The following is a 15,340-nucleotide window of genomic DNA, read 5'->3' as shown; positions in this document are numbered from 1 at the left end:
GAAACTCCAGTATTTTTTATCCTGTAGCTTGTTCTCCATCTTCTTTTTAAATAGTGAGCCGACATCTCTTCAGTACATTTATTTCCCCGACTGATCAAAACTTGTTTTCTCATGCTCTCTTCTCTCTGCTGCAGACATATAGTGAGCAATGTCGAATTGCAATACATACAGAATCGTGAGAATCGCAATACATATCGTATCGGCACCTAAGGATCATGATAGTATCGCATCAGGTCGTCACCGGCAATTCCCAGCCCTACCAGTGACCATGGCACACACAATGAAAGTGCATCATCACTGGCCACAGGCCCAGTGTTGGTTGACCCCACCTATTGCCACTGAACTAAACTAGGGCACATTTGTGTACATGTGTGCACCCATCAAACATAATGGACAACAGTTTGGTTTGTGGGCCGAAGCAATTACTTTTCACCCTAGTTCAACTACCTTTGTGTATGGAGAGTAAGGGCTTGATGATAAGTTGCCAAGTTGAATCAGGTGTGCTAGCCCTGGAGGGACAGTGGTTTTCAAACCTCTCCTCTGGGACCCCCCAGAGCAAGCACACCTGATTCAACTTGGCAACTTATCATCAAGCCCTTGACTAGGTGAATCAGGTGAGCTACAACAACAACATCTTAAAACGTCTGGGGATCCCAGAGGAGAGGTTTAAGAACCACTATGCATTTGGATGTGCCAGGTGGAGATACAGTTACAGTTTATGGGAGTAAATGGGGTAAAGGCCTACCTGTCCCCCCAGCTGTTTCATGAGAGGTTGTAGTTCACTGAAGAGGTCGTAACCCTGGTGGAAGAAGGTCAGGTGGGCGTACATAAAGGACAGCATCTACAGAGAGGAACGTACCAATCAGAGATGTCGTATACGAGGCAAGAGACATAGGAACAACATAGTTAGGGTCATATGGTTATTTTCATAGAAGTCCTTGGAAAATGATATTTACCGATTTTAGGATTTCCGATCTTCTCTTAGACTGTAGTACATTGATCTGTGTGGGTAGAAAGAAAAGCTCACAGTTAGATTGGGTCACCACTGTGTGTGAGCGCGTGTGTTTGAGAAAAAGAGAGCACTGTACGAGTGAAATGATCGAATCAAATACTCATCCCAGTTCGCACTTCAAATGCATTTAAAGTTAATTGGTTCCCATTAAATGGGCATCATGAATAGTGTATAATTAGCAAAAATTACATCACTGTAGATGTGGTAGGAACTGGATAGGTAGAAGCAGGCCCTAGGAACGGGATAGATGTATTGCTTCTACTCGCTTCTACTCTCCTCGCTTCTACTATGTTATTGCTTTTAGTTTCTTTCATACATCTGCAAAAGCTGAAGGGTTTGAGATAAGTGGAAGGTTCTAGGGTGCTGGTTGTTTTCGGAATGGGCAGTTGAGAGGATATTGAGCAACTTAAAGAACTGTGGCCGTGTCAATTGGGAAACATCTAAATGTTCGATTATAGCTGCTAAGGAAGGTGTTGTTGACATGCTGCTGACTCTCGTATGGTAAAAGAACAACATATGAAAATGTGGAACTTCAATGGAATGCCCCTTTAAAATCAGCCTTGCTTTCGGGGCTTATAGATTTTCGGAGAGCTTGATAGCAGGCGAGCTCAATACCGCACTACCTCTTCAAGGGGAAGACTTTCATAAATTATTGGTCAGCCCTTGCAGAACACTGCTGTTATTGTAAAACGTGTGTGCTAGTAAATGCAGTCCACTTCTCCATTCACAGCAACGCTATGAAACCCAAGCTATAGGTAATGCTAAGCTGGCTGGCCCACTTATCAGCCGACATGGCCCATTCATCATCATTGCAGCAGCCCAGGAGAAGACCAGTCAATGAAGGCACGGCTGTATACATGACTGTACTCTCCATTGTGAAAGGTCAGCTTAGCCATCAGGGGAACATAGCACGTACTGTAGAGCCATATGGGTTTGACAAGCCAGGGACTTCAAAATAGTATGACAGAAAGGCCTATAACACTTTGGTATCTATGGTAAGAAAGAAAGACTGAGGCTCCGTGAAAAGTACTCTGTTGGAGTTGGACCTGTAGGCGGAATATACCCAAGTGTTAAGCTTCTCATCAGGGTCTGTGTGGCATTGTATGGACATAATTGATAGCTGGCCTTTACTGTCAGGCTACAGCCATTCATCAAAGATGCTTAAACAAGTTTAACATTGGAATGGGGGGTAAACTCACCCTTGTGCCAGACCATTCACCATACGTAAAATGCTACTGAACAATAGCGGTCACCAACCCTGGTCCTGGAGAGTATGGGCTAGTGTTCCAGACTTACACTGTCACACCTGATTCAATCAATGAACTCCTCAGCAAAATCTTGATTAGCTGAATCAAGTGTCAGAGCAGGGCTGAAACAAAAACATGCACCCCGATGTTGCTTTCCAAGACCGAGGTTGGTGAACCGCAGTCTGTGTTTAAACCTACATAGAAGGATAAAGTTGTCCCTAAGAAACTGATCTGAGGTCAGTTTAAGCATATTTACTCTCTAAAGGTTAAGTTAAGGATTTCTAAGGTAAGCTGATCCTGGATCTGTACCTGAAGGACGTAGTCGAGGACGATGTGGCGGAAGCACTTGCGCGTGGCTGTCAGGATGTTGGTGGCCTCCTCCACCTCGTGCTGCTTGTTGCGCGGCGCCTGGGCGTTCTTAGTCAACGCCGCATCCTTCTCCTCGCTCACCTTGTCAAATTGCTTCTTGGCCTCTTTGAACTTACGTAGGTCCCTAAGGGCGGGAGGTGAAACATAAGTAAGAAATAGGTATGACAATGAGGAAGTCTCATCTCTGCTAAATCTTTGTAAATCTAGTAAAAATGTACTTTATTTTCATTGGAAACTTCAAATTCAGGAGTATAGACCTTTCATTCATTGGCATTCAATTGTTTCTTTGTAGTCATGTTTTGGTTGTACAAGTTGTATAGAGAAGGCAGTGAGATTCTCTGTGGTTTTACATGGTTTGAAAAACAACCAGAGCAAGTGGCTACAATAGTACAATCGTCCAAATACTGGTAACCAAGAAGCAAGGATCCCATTTCTTCTTTTCGCCGAAAAAAAGAAATGGGAAACATTGAACAAATCTTTCATCTATATTATTTAAAGGTCTTCTCAGTTTATTAGGTGAATGACTAAAGGGAAGCAATTGCCCTAAAAATCTAATTACTCTCACAAATGTGTCTACAAAAGCATTTGGGGGTGATTTGTAACCAGCAAGTACAGTATAATTTGACAAAGCAATTAACGACTATTTGGAAATTAGCCTCACATGCACCCTGACAACTTCCAAGTGGAACTCAATGTTAAAGCTTGAATCATTTTCTAGTGTGCGCAATGTGAATTGTACATTTAGAATGAATTGGCACAGATATGAGGACACTATTTACTCCAAACGGAGGGACAAAGGCCACTACTTAAACTCAAGTGCCCGCATCTTGTTCTTTGGCTTGTACTGCTTGAGTGAAATAAAGTCACCTTGGACCACAGAAGGAGGAGTGAGCAATTGTTCGGGAACATGGTTTTGAGCGCTTCATTTATAGGGCAAAACACTGATGTAGGAGTTTAGCCCGTGTGTGGTGTGGGCAAAGGCAGCAGGCTAATCCTGCATAATGAAAGAAATGAGGTTTCCCTGCAGGCTTAAACTGTTACGCAAACTGTCAGGGAAAATGTGGGTGCATTAGCTAGTAGGTTAGCAAACATTTAGAAGCTGTACTTTTACACAACCTAATGTATCTGAGCAAATAATATAGTATTCCACATTGCATCGCAGACCGTGTCTCATCCCATCCTTTAGCATATCGGATATGCTGCTGCCGATCTCCTCATACATATTCATGTACGTGTTTCAGCAGTTGTGCTGTGTGAATTTATTTATGTAATTTTCTTCCTTAGTTATTTTAGTCCTAGACCATGATCTATCACAAACCATTTGTATGTTGAATAGACACACTGTTCATAACTTAATGTCCATTGTTATTGTGTACAATAAGAATACAATTAGCAGTGATGTGATGAGGGAGCATTCATTTCGACCTACTTACTCTTTGACAAAAGTTAGAAGCTGGGTCTTGATCGATCGCTGGGCCTGGTCAAACAAAATCTATAAGCAGAGAAACATGACTGATTAGTACTTTATGCAACCGGGTAACAGTCACAAACCTTTCACATTTTAATTATTACAAGCTGAAGTGAGTATGAAACACATTTATTTACAGGGAATGATGTACGTGTATGTGTGTGTGTGGTGTGTGTTCTGCAAGTCAGCACCTCAACCCAGGGTGTGTACCTTTACTTTAAAGGTGGACTCACAAAACACGACAAAATCAGCATAGATCGGGCTGACTTTTAATGCATACCAGCACAACAGCCTATTGGTTTCAGCTCAATGACATGCAGTGCTGCTGTGTTCATTCTCACTAGTTAGTCAGAGGCAGACTCATAACTTCTACCTCCTTCAAACGGACAGCCAGCTAAATTAGCCTCAGAGACACCAAAGCTGAAGCCCTCATGGTGTTTAGCCTGCTGATGCAGAGCCAGACAATATGGCCAATGTTGTTGGGACTGGAGGGCCCGTGCTCGGGTGAAAAAACGATTTGGCTCTGTGCTTTAAGGATCATGTGCTCGGGTTAACGCTGAATGGCTAACTTTAACCATCAGTCAGCTGATCCCACCGCAGTCTCCAGTGTTGAGTCATGGTCTTAGATCTGTGGCCCTCAGGGGTTTAGGGAGGGGGGTAGGACACTAAGAAGGGACTAGGGAGGTCTCTCCAGTGATGAGTCACAGTCTCAGACTCTAGGGCAGGGGTATTCAACTCTTATCCTACGAGGTCCGGAGCCTGTTGATGTTCTTTTCTACCTGTTCTAATTGCACTCACCTGGTGTCCCAGGTCGAAATTAGTCCCTGATTAGAGGGGAGCAATTACAAAATGAAGTGGAACTGGATTCGAGGTCCAGAGTTGAGTTTGAGGGCTCTAGGGTTTAGGAAGCATCGTTTTTTAAAATGTATTATTATTATTTATTTATTCAGGGAAACCCCACTGAGTCCATGGTCTCATTCCCAATGGTGCCCTGATCACAACAATACAACAACCAATATAATGTAAAACAAAACAGCAATCATGTATGACAGTTACAGTCCTCAGCTACTAGGTCCTCAATTAACACCCTAAACTACCCGAGTGGCACCTGAACATCTAATTGTAGTGAGTTTTGCAAGTTGTTCCAGCAGTGAGGCGCATTAAAACTAAAAGCGGATTTACCTAATTCGGTGGAGACCCGAGGAACCTCAAGAGTTAACCCTGTGAACGGGTTTGGTAACTCATGTTTTCATACTTCAACAACGAAGTTAGCTAAGTCGGAAACTTGTGTAGTAGAGCTTAGTAAACAAAAAGGGAATAGTGAAGTGATCTACGCGACTTTAATGAGGACCAGCCAACCTTTTGACACAGGATGCAGTGATGAGTATTGAAACTGTCACCTGTGATAAAGTGAAGGGCGCTATGGTAGACGGCATCCAAAGGTTTAAGAGTAGTGACTGCTGCATTCTGGTAAATGGTGTCACCATAGTCAAGAACTGGCAGGAAAATTGACTGTACAATCGGCTTCCTGCTGTTTCGGGAGAGGCAAGATGTATATACACTACCGGTCAAAAGTGTTAAACAAAATCAAAATACATTTTATATGAGATTCTTCAAATAGCCACCCTTTGCCTTGATGACAGCTTTGCACACTCTTGGCATTCTCTCAACCAGCTTCACCTGGAATGCTTTTCCAACAGTCTTGAAGGAGTTCCCACATATGCTGAGCACTTGTTGGCTGCTTTTCCTTCACTCTGCGGTCCGACTCATCCCAAACCATCTGAATTTGGTTGAGGTCGGGGGATTGTGGAGGCCAGGTCATCTGATGCAGCACTCCATCACTTTCCTTCTTGGTAAAATAGCCCTTACACAGCCTGGAGGTGTGTTGGGTCATTGTCCTGTTGAAAAACAAATGATAGTCCCACTAAGCCCAAACCAGATGGGATGGCGTATCGCTGCAGAATGCTGCGGTAGCCATGCTGGTTAAGTGTGCCTTGTATTCTAAATAAATCACAGAGTGTCACCAGCAAAGCACACCCACACCATAACACCTCCTCCTCCATGCTTTACGGTGGGAAATACACATGCGGAGATCATCCATTCACCCACACCGCGTCTCACAAAGACACGGCGGTTGGAACCAAAAATCTCCTATGGTTTACACACACACCAAGCCCCTCTCCCTGCCTCTCACGCCAACAAAGTTAAGAGATGACATCTCTGCTAGATATTGGCGGGAACTGGTACACACAGTCTTATACGTCGATCCAGAACATCCCAAACATGCTCAGTGGGTGACATGTCTGGTGAGTATGCAAGCCATGGAAGAACTGGGACATTTTTAGCTTCCAGGAATTGTGTACAGATCCTTGCGACATGGGGCCATGCATTATCATGCTGAAAAATTAGGTGATGGCGGTGGATGAATGGCACGACAATGGGCCTTGTCTCTTGTCACATATCTCTGTGCATTCAAATTACCATTGATAAAATGCAATTGTGTTCGGTGTCCGTAACTTATGCCTGCCAATACCATAACCCCACCGCCACCATGGGGCACTCTGTTCACGTTGACTTCCATAAAAATGGAACTTCCATAAAAATCTGTCAGCCCCCCCCCCCCGGCTTAGACTCTTATGGGTTAACAAGTCACATAATAAGTCGCATTGACTCACTCTGTGTCCAACAATAGTGTTTAACATTATTTTTAAATGACTATTACATCTCTGTACCCCACATATACAATTATCTGTAAGGTCGAGCAGTGAATTTCAAGCACAGATTCAACCACAACGACCAGGGAGGTTTTCCAATGCAAAGGGCACCTTTTGGGGTAAAAATTAAAAAAGCAGAGTTGCCAAAGGTGCTTCTACAAAGTATTGACTCAGGGATGTGAATCCTTATGTAAATGAGAAATTGCTGTATTTCATTTTCAATAAATGTGTTACATTTAAAAATATGTTTTCACTTTGTCATTATGTGGTATTGTGTGCAGATGGGTGAGAAAAAATATATATTTAATCAATTTTGAATTACACAGCAAAATGTGGAATAAGTCAAGGGGTATGAATACTTTCTGAAGGCACTGTATGCCTATGGTATCGCATTGGGGAAAGTCAACCAAAGGGTTTCCTTTCCTAGGATGTCGGGGCTTGCCAGACAGTGACTGACAGTGAGTGACTCGTCTTGTCAGTCAGTGTAGCCTACCGAATCGCAGGTGAGGGAGACGTTAATTTGGTTCCCTAATTTGCATACACTACTGGTAGGCCTAGGCTTTTTGGCAATTATCTGCAGATAAATCACAAAATCATTAGATGAAGATGGTGAATAATTACTGCAGGAACAATAGGTAGTGGAGAGCCTCATTCTAGTCCAAATATGATAATTAGGTACCTCACGGAATCCAGGCATTAAAACGGAATTCAACAATATTCAAACATTTATTGACCTTAATAAGGAATCAACTTAATCAGGGTTGGGCAACTTTGATGGGGGTATGGGTAAAAAAAAAATCTGAACTCATCATGAGGGGCCGCAGTGGCTCACAGGTCGGCATACCCACATATGCAGTCAGCCTGCCCTAGACTTTTGGGGGCCCTAAGTGACATTTTGTTGGGGGGGCCGGGGGACCTTGTGAGCAAAACATTTTAGTGGCCCCCCTCGACAGCAGTGAGAAATGTTTTTATGTTTTAGTTAATTTCCTGCAATTCTACTCATTTTACCATAAGGTGTCGAGATGTTTGCAGTTTTGAATATGATATCCGAGTGAGAGTGACTAACAAAATCAATGGGAGCCCACCGGTCAGTAATTTGACCATGATTAATACAAGTTTAGATAGCTGGTTAGACCAACTTACCAATATAAAACATTTTAGCTGACATGGGCTAATTGAGTGACTTTTAGTGACGGACATAAGAACAAAACTGCTGATGCACAACCACATTTCTGAAATCGCACCTTGTGTATTCTACTATTCTAACTCTCAACATTAAGTTGAGACCATGACTGGGGGAGGGCCCATCTGGCTACTTTATGTACTTGTGGAAAACACTGCTTAACTGGACATTAAAATCACCCTTGGCCTCATGGTGAAATCCCTGAGCGGTTTCCTTCCTCTCCAGCAACTGAGTTAGGAAAGACGCCTGTATCTTTGTATTGATACACCATCCAAAGTGTAATAACTGCACCATGCTCAAAGGGATATTCAATGTCTGCTTTTTTTTACCCATCTACCAATAGGTGCCCTTCTTTGTGAACCAATGGAAAACCTCCCTGGTTTTTGTGGTTGAATCTGTGCTTGATATTCACTGCTCAACTGCGGGACCTTACAGATAATTGTATGTGTGGGGTACAGGGTAATTTAAAAATCATGTTAAACACCATTATTGCACACAGGCTGAGTCCATGCAACTTATTATGTGACTTGTTAAGCCCATTTTTACTCCTGAACTTATTTAGGCTTGCCATAACAAAAGGGTTGAAGACTTATTGACTCAAGACATCTCAGCTTAAATGTTTTATTCATTTGTAAACATTTCTAAAAACATAATTGCACTTTGACATTATGGGGTATTGTGTGTAGATCAGTGACACAATCTCAATGTAATCCGTTTAAATTCAGGCTGTAAAACAACAACATTTGGAAAAAGTCAAGGGGTGTGAATACTTTCTCAAGGCACTGTACAGCACACCAAGTTCTGTTTCACATCAAATGTCACCGTACCGTGTGATAGTTGATCATTTCCTGCAGACTCTCTGCAAACTTTGTGAGACTGGACTGTGGGAGGAAAAAGAAAAGTGTAAAACAGAGATAAAGTATATAAATAAAGATATACAGACCTTGTATGTACAGACACATGGGATAGAACAGTTCTATGTAAAAACATTGGTCTCAGAGTAAATATATTATCCATAGATTATACACCTATCCATCCATGGATAATAGTCATATTGTATGAACTAGTCACACCATCTCATAGACACACATGACAGACAAACACACACCGTTATGAGTGACAGGGTATAATATACACTGAATTCCAGACTAGTAAAACCTCCTGACAGTGACTGAGGTATGTGTATGTGGAAATTCTCTAGTGCAGGGGTCTTCAACCTTTTCTTGCCCAGGGACCCCTGCCGAGGCAAACCGGCGACCCAGGGACCCCCATGTTATACGTTAACAATTTTCACGTCTTGTCTTATCAGGTAAATGATCATGGCAAGGAGAAGTAATCAACATTTCTAAAATGAATAGATTTGGTAGATAGTTTCATTCTTTTGGCCTCCCCACATAACATTACCCTAAAAGCAGCCGTTTAGCTGGTTAAACAAAGGTGAGCCATTTGTTGGCAAAAATGTATGTCCAAGTCAAAAAGCTTATCAGCAGCACTTGCCGTGACCCGTACTCGTGGTTGCTTTTTCAAAGCCTGTGTCAGAGACTCCAGTAAGTGTAATGAGTGCCAATGAGTGTAATCTGCTCAATGTTAGGAGTTGAGAAATAAAGTTGACATCATTAGAAAGAAGATATTCTCCTCTATTCTACTGTATGCCATTTCAAATGTGTTTATTCTGTATATCCAATTATTTGTAAAAAAAAAAAAAAAAAAGTATATATATTTTTTCTCAGACCCCTGCAGTGCGCTGCTACGCCACAGACCCCTGCAGTGCGCTGCTACGCCGCTTTAGCCATTTGAGCAACAATGGTGCCTTCAGGGAGGATTCCTCATACAGGGCATACTTTCAGAAAAATGCACTGTGGCTGAACTTCAGAAATATACAAAGAAGGAGCGGAAATGCAGGCCACTCAATGCAAAAATGTGTGTGAGAAAATAACAGAGGAGCCCCACAAGCCTAAAGGGACATAGTTGAGGACACCATTGGTTTACTAACAGTATAAACGGTCAGTTTTGACTTGCGAAGCTCAAGCTAGGTTACTGTAGCTCTTTTACCTCTATGACTTCATCTTTCGTGGAGCTTGCAGCGAGCTCGTGGATTCCATTGACAAACTGTTTATTGGCAGTGTTGTAGGCCTTTCCGGCATCGATCATCCCGATGCATAGCTTCACCAACTAGAGAGGAGAGCAAGAGAGGGATGACAGAAGTGAGTAATGGATTAAATAGTGCTTGCTTTCCATGCCACCTCTTTAGGACACTGTTCCGTGTTCTAACACTGGAAGTTTGTTCCTGACAATAGATAGCAGTTTGATACATACATTTAAAAAAATAAGAGGTTTGAAAATGAAACAGCTGTTTGCTTGGGCAAACAGAACTTCCCCAGAAACTAGCTACCGGTAATTAGGCTAACAAGCAACCCTCTACATTTAACACTTTATTTTTTCTGACTCATTGAGGGCAGACATAATTCAATGTTATGTAATCCCACAAACAAACCCTGGACTTTATCCATGCACTCCCACACAAAAGTAAGCAAGGAAGCGGAGAGGCTAAATGTTCCGCTATAGTCTCAGTCTGATAGCTTCCGTGCTTATGAGAAACGGGCTCACTACATGACAGGGTCTATGACCAAAAGCGAGAGCCTTTAGCAGAGATTCTGTAGTTTAAGGTGAAATCGGACAGGTTATATGCCTAATTTTCAAGGACACTTGTGATACCTTTGCTTAGTTAGCATTTTCCCCCCGAAGAAAGCTGCTCACTTCCCTTACTGCTATCGTTGACTGCTGCTCACAAATAGGGCCGTTAAGGTGACCATATTACCGCCACACCTGCAGTCACGAGTCATGACCACAGTCAAATTCCACGTGACTGTTGAGTCACGGTAACTAGGCTTCTCCAAAACTGCGCTCTGATGCCGCTATTGGTCATTAGTAGCCTACCCAATTTGCTAACGGCCAGTTGCTAATGGCCTGGTGCTCAGTGCGCCATTGTCCCTCTAATCACTCTGACATCAATGCAAATGAAATTGAAAATCAAACACTTCATGAGAACCCTGGCATTCAGAGTTTGAGCAGAATATAGGATCACCTGTTGCGCAGCAAGAGCCAGCTCCTCATAGCTGGTTGATGTATGGAATAAAATAAGTGTTCCTATTAGCCCATAATGCGCAACATTTCTATAGGCTATGCAACTGCGTGAGAAAACAAGAGTTTTGATGGCCTCTATTAAAAAGAGGAAGATCCCATCAACTTTCTATAGGCTATGCCTACTATAGCCTATTTATTTCTCAACTTTCCTAATATTAAGCACATTGCTTCGCTTTACAACCAGAGTAGCTGGCATGAAAATGAACCACGGGAAAAGCGTCCTCCATTCGCTATTCAAGTGCATACAGATAACATGTCATTTTCCCCCCTGCCCCTGCTCCGACAGGTGCATAATAATGGCCCATTCTAAATCAAAACTAATTTCAAACATATATTGTTTAGAGTATGTAATGACAAGATTTAATTGAGAATAGTCTGATGGGTGAGAATATTATCACTTGTGAATGATGCCCAGCGTGTGCAGTCTAAGGGAACAAACAGTGCATGCATTTTTTTCCACTTTTTCAAATCATAGTCGTATGCTTCATGTAGCCTAGCCCATAGGCCTATATGTTTTGATAAGTTTAAGCGTAGCCTATAGGTCTAGGACCCCTGGAACAGGGTTGGAGAGCACATAGCCTACAGAGACTAGTGAAACGTGTTCTGATAAACCCAGTCATTGCGCAATTGCGTGTGAAAACAGAGTTGACTGGCCGCTATTTTAAAAAGGACCCCAGCTTTCTCCTGCTGCTATATTTATTGCTAAATTCTTAAAATTAAGCACAATCCGCTTTACAACTGGTGTAGCCTACCTGGCATATTACAAACGTAACCGCTTCCTCCATTTGCTATTTGAGTGCAGGCTACAGATGACGTATTTTTTTTGTGGGACATTCTAAATAAAAAATAATTCCACACATATTAGTAGGCTCTATATAAAGACCAGATTACATTGAAAATAGTCTGATGGATGAGAATATGCTCGTAAAATTTTGAATGAGAGACTGATGAAGTGTGTTTAGCCAGCGCAAGAAACAGAGCAGAAAACATGCCTTTCATTATACTTTTTTCAAAATCAATCAGTCACATCATGCAGGCTTAGAATGTATTCGAAATCGAAACATATAGCCTAAGGTTTGTATCACAACTAAAGTTGCAGAAAAAAACTCTAAATTAAGCATATATTGTAAGAGGACCTGTTTCAAATTATCACTTTGTTAACCGCTCAACACAGAATAGAAGCATGTGTATCTAGTAATTTCAGATCAGTGCAGGAGAGGAAACAAGGGCAGAGGGAAGGAAATCACTTTCTGGAATGAAATGATGTCGTATATTCATCAACCCAGGTAGACGCGAAGAGCTCACAAAGCCTAAAAATAATCCCAATGGCTAATGGGTTCAATGCAAGGTGGTTCAACTGTGCTTGAACAAAAGGCATAGGGCAAGTTATACAACAATACATTTATTCAATATCAACAGTGCTTTGTGTGTCATCAGCAGAAACTTCAATTTACCAGTTTAACCCCTAGATCGGAAGTGTCAAACTCATTCCATGGAGGGCCTAGTGTCTGCAAGTTTTTGGTTTTTCCTTTCAATTAAGACCTAGACAACCAGGTGATGGGCGTTCTTTACTATTTAGTGACCTTAATTCATCAATCAAGTACAAGGGAGGAGTGAAAACCCGCTGACACTTGGCCCTCCATGGAATGACATGCTGACTAGACCGGGCACGCACATGCATCCACGTGTGCCATCGCGTGCATGTTGATTTTGTCCATCCACACCAGACGCAATCAGGACACGCAGGTTGAAATATCAAAACAAACTCTGAACCAACTATATTAATTTGGGGACAGGTCTAAAAGCATTAAACATTCATGGCAATTTAGCTAGCTAGTGTGACGCCCTGGCTCTGGGACTCTGTTATGTTGAGCCAGGGTGGGTTGTTTCTATGTGTTTTGTGTGCTAGGTTGTTTATCTAGTTCATTTGTTTCTATGTTGGCCGGTGTGGTTCTCAATCAGAGGCAACGTGAATCAGCTGTTGCTTGTTGTCTCTGATTGGGAACCATACTTAGGTAGCCTGTTTTGCCACAGTGTTTGTGGGATCTTGTTCCGTGTTTGGTTAGTGTCTTTTGCCAAGGACGTCACGTATCGTTTTTTTTTTTTTTTCGTGTGATCATTAAAAATAAGAGTATGTTCGCATTCCACGCTGCGCCTTGGTCCTCTCTGTTCGACGATCGTGTCAGAAGATCCCACCATAACTGGACCAAGCAGCGTGTCCAGGAGCCAACGCCAGAGAGGGCTCTAAAGGATATCAACCTCGACTGGGTCAGGCCATGGGAGGAGGAGAGAGGCTGGACTTGGGAGCAGAGGAGCGAGAGTCTGGCGAGAGCCATGGAGGCCTGGCCCACGGGGAGGAGAGACGCCCAGAAAATGTTTAGGGGGGGGCTCACGCCGTGGACGTCGGGGCAGCAGGAGGCCGGGATAGAGTGGTTCAGCGGGTTGGCAAAGGAGGCCGCCAGGTTACGGGAGTCACTGGTCACCAGGGGGAAGGAGAATGTAGAGGCACGGCGAGAGGTACTGGGGTGTGTTGCCAGTCCGGTCCGGCCCGTTCCTGATCCCCGCGTAGGGCCAGTGGTGTGTGTCCCCAGTACGGTCCGGCTTGTTCCTGTCCCTCGCACCGAGCCTGTGGTGCACGTCGCCAGCCCGGTCCGGCATGTTCCTGCCCCTCGCACCAAGCCTGTGGTGCGCGTCGCCAGCCCGGTCCGGCCTGTTCCTGCCCCTCGCACCAAGCCAGTGGTGCGCGTCGCCAGCCCGGTCCGGCCTGTTCCTGCCCCTCGCACCAAGCCAGTGGTGAGCGTCGCCAGCCCGGTCCGGCCCGTTCCTGCTTCCCGCACCAAGCCAGTGGTGCGTGTCGTCAGCCCGTTTTGGTCCGTTCCTGCTCCCCGCACCAAGCCAGTGGTGCACTTCGTCAGCCCGGTTCGGCCCGTCCCTGCTCCCCACACCAAGCCTGTGGTGCGCGTCGTCAGCCCGGTCCGGCCTGTTCCTGCTCCCCGCACCAAACCAGTGGTGCGCGTCGTCAGCCCGGTCCGGCCTGTTCCTGCTCCCCGCACCAAGCAAGTGGTGCGCTTCATCAGCCCGGTTCGGCCCGTCCCTGCTCCCCGCACCAAGCCAATGGTGCGCGTCGTCAGCCCGGTCTGGCCTGTTCCTGCTCCCCGCACCAAGCCTGTGGTGCGCGTCGTCAGTCCGGCACAGCCCGTGCTTGGGTCACCGGTGCCTGGTCAGGTACCGGTTAGCTGCTCCACATCGGAGCCTGAGCGATCCGCTCCACCGATGTCCAGTCCAGATCCAGCCAGCAGGGCCAGACCGGACCAGGGGCGCTATGGGGGGTTTGTTGGAGGGTGGGGGTCAAGCCCGGAGCCGGAACCGCCTCCGAGGAGGAATGCCCACCCGGCCCTCCCCTGTTCGGTTTATGTTTGGCGCGGTCACAGTCCGCGCCTTTGGGGGGGGGCGGGGGGGGGTACTGTCACGCCCTGGCTCTGGGACTCTGTTATGTTGAGCCAGGGTGGGTTGTTTCTATGTGTTTTGTGTGCTAGGTTGTTTATCTAGTTCATTTGTTTCTATGTTGGCCGGTGTGGTTCTCAATCAGAGGCAACGTGAATCAGCTGTTGCTTGTTGTCTCTGATTGGGAACCATACTTAGGTAGCCTGTTTTGCCACAGTGTTTGTGGGATCTTGTTCCGTGTTTGGTTAGTGTCTTTTGCCAAGGACGTCACGTATCGTTTTTTTTTTTTTTTCGCGTGATCATTAAAAATAAGAGTATGTTCGCATTCCACGCTGCGCCTTGGTCCTCTCTGTTCGACGATCGTGACAGCTAGCTTGCTGTTGCTAGCTAATTTGTCCTGGGATATAAACATTGGGTTGTTATTTTACCTGAAATGCACAAGGTCCTCTACTCCGACAATTAATCCACAGATAAAAGGGTAAACCGAGTTAGTTTCTAGTAATCTCTCCTCCTTCAGGCTTTTTCTTCTTCTTTGGACTTTATATGGCAGTTGGCAACCAACTTTTAGGTGCATTACCACCACCAACTGGACTGGAGAGTGGACCTCAGTTCATCTTTCAATCACCCACGTGGGTATATGCTCCTAAAAACCAATGAGGAGATGGGAGAGGCGGGACTTGCAGCGCATCAAGCGTCATAAATAGAACCAAGTTCTATTTTAGCGCCTGGCTACGCAGCGCAAGCAGTTTGGATTAAATT

At 44.5% G+C, this 15,340-nt stretch overlaps 1 protein-coding gene across 2 annotated transcripts in view; it reads right to left on the bottom strand.

The window, feature by feature from the left end:
• LOC311131126 (arf-GAP with coiled-coil, ANK repeat and PH domain-containing protein 2-like) overlaps window positions 1-15,340 on the bottom strand; it is a 118,571-nt gene that overhangs the window by 49,236 nt on the left and 53,995 nt on the right. For both annotated transcript variants that reach the window (XM_084163945.1, XM_084163946.1), the window contains exons 3-8: window positions 10,046-10,165; window positions 8,821-8,874; window positions 4,062-4,120; window positions 2,569-2,752; window positions 957-1,001; window positions 746-841 (exon numbers count right to left, since the gene is read on the bottom strand). In XM_084163945.1, coding sequence (XP_084020071.1) covers window positions 746-841; window positions 957-1,001; window positions 2,569-2,752; window positions 4,062-4,120; window positions 8,821-8,874; window positions 10,046-10,165 — 558 coding nt within the window. The remainder of the gene's footprint in view (window positions 1-745; window positions 842-956; window positions 1,002-2,568; window positions 2,753-4,061; window positions 4,121-8,820; window positions 8,875-10,045; window positions 10,166-15,340) is intronic.

Source organism: Coregonus lavaretus (assembly GCF_964263955.1).
Source record: "Coregonus lavaretus genome assembly, chromosome: 6".
In the NCBI taxonomy this organism is placed as follows: domain Eukaryota; kingdom Metazoa; phylum Chordata; class Actinopteri; order Salmoniformes; family Salmonidae; genus Coregonus; species Coregonus lavaretus.
This window is presented reverse-complemented; position numbering and strand designations above follow the sequence as displayed.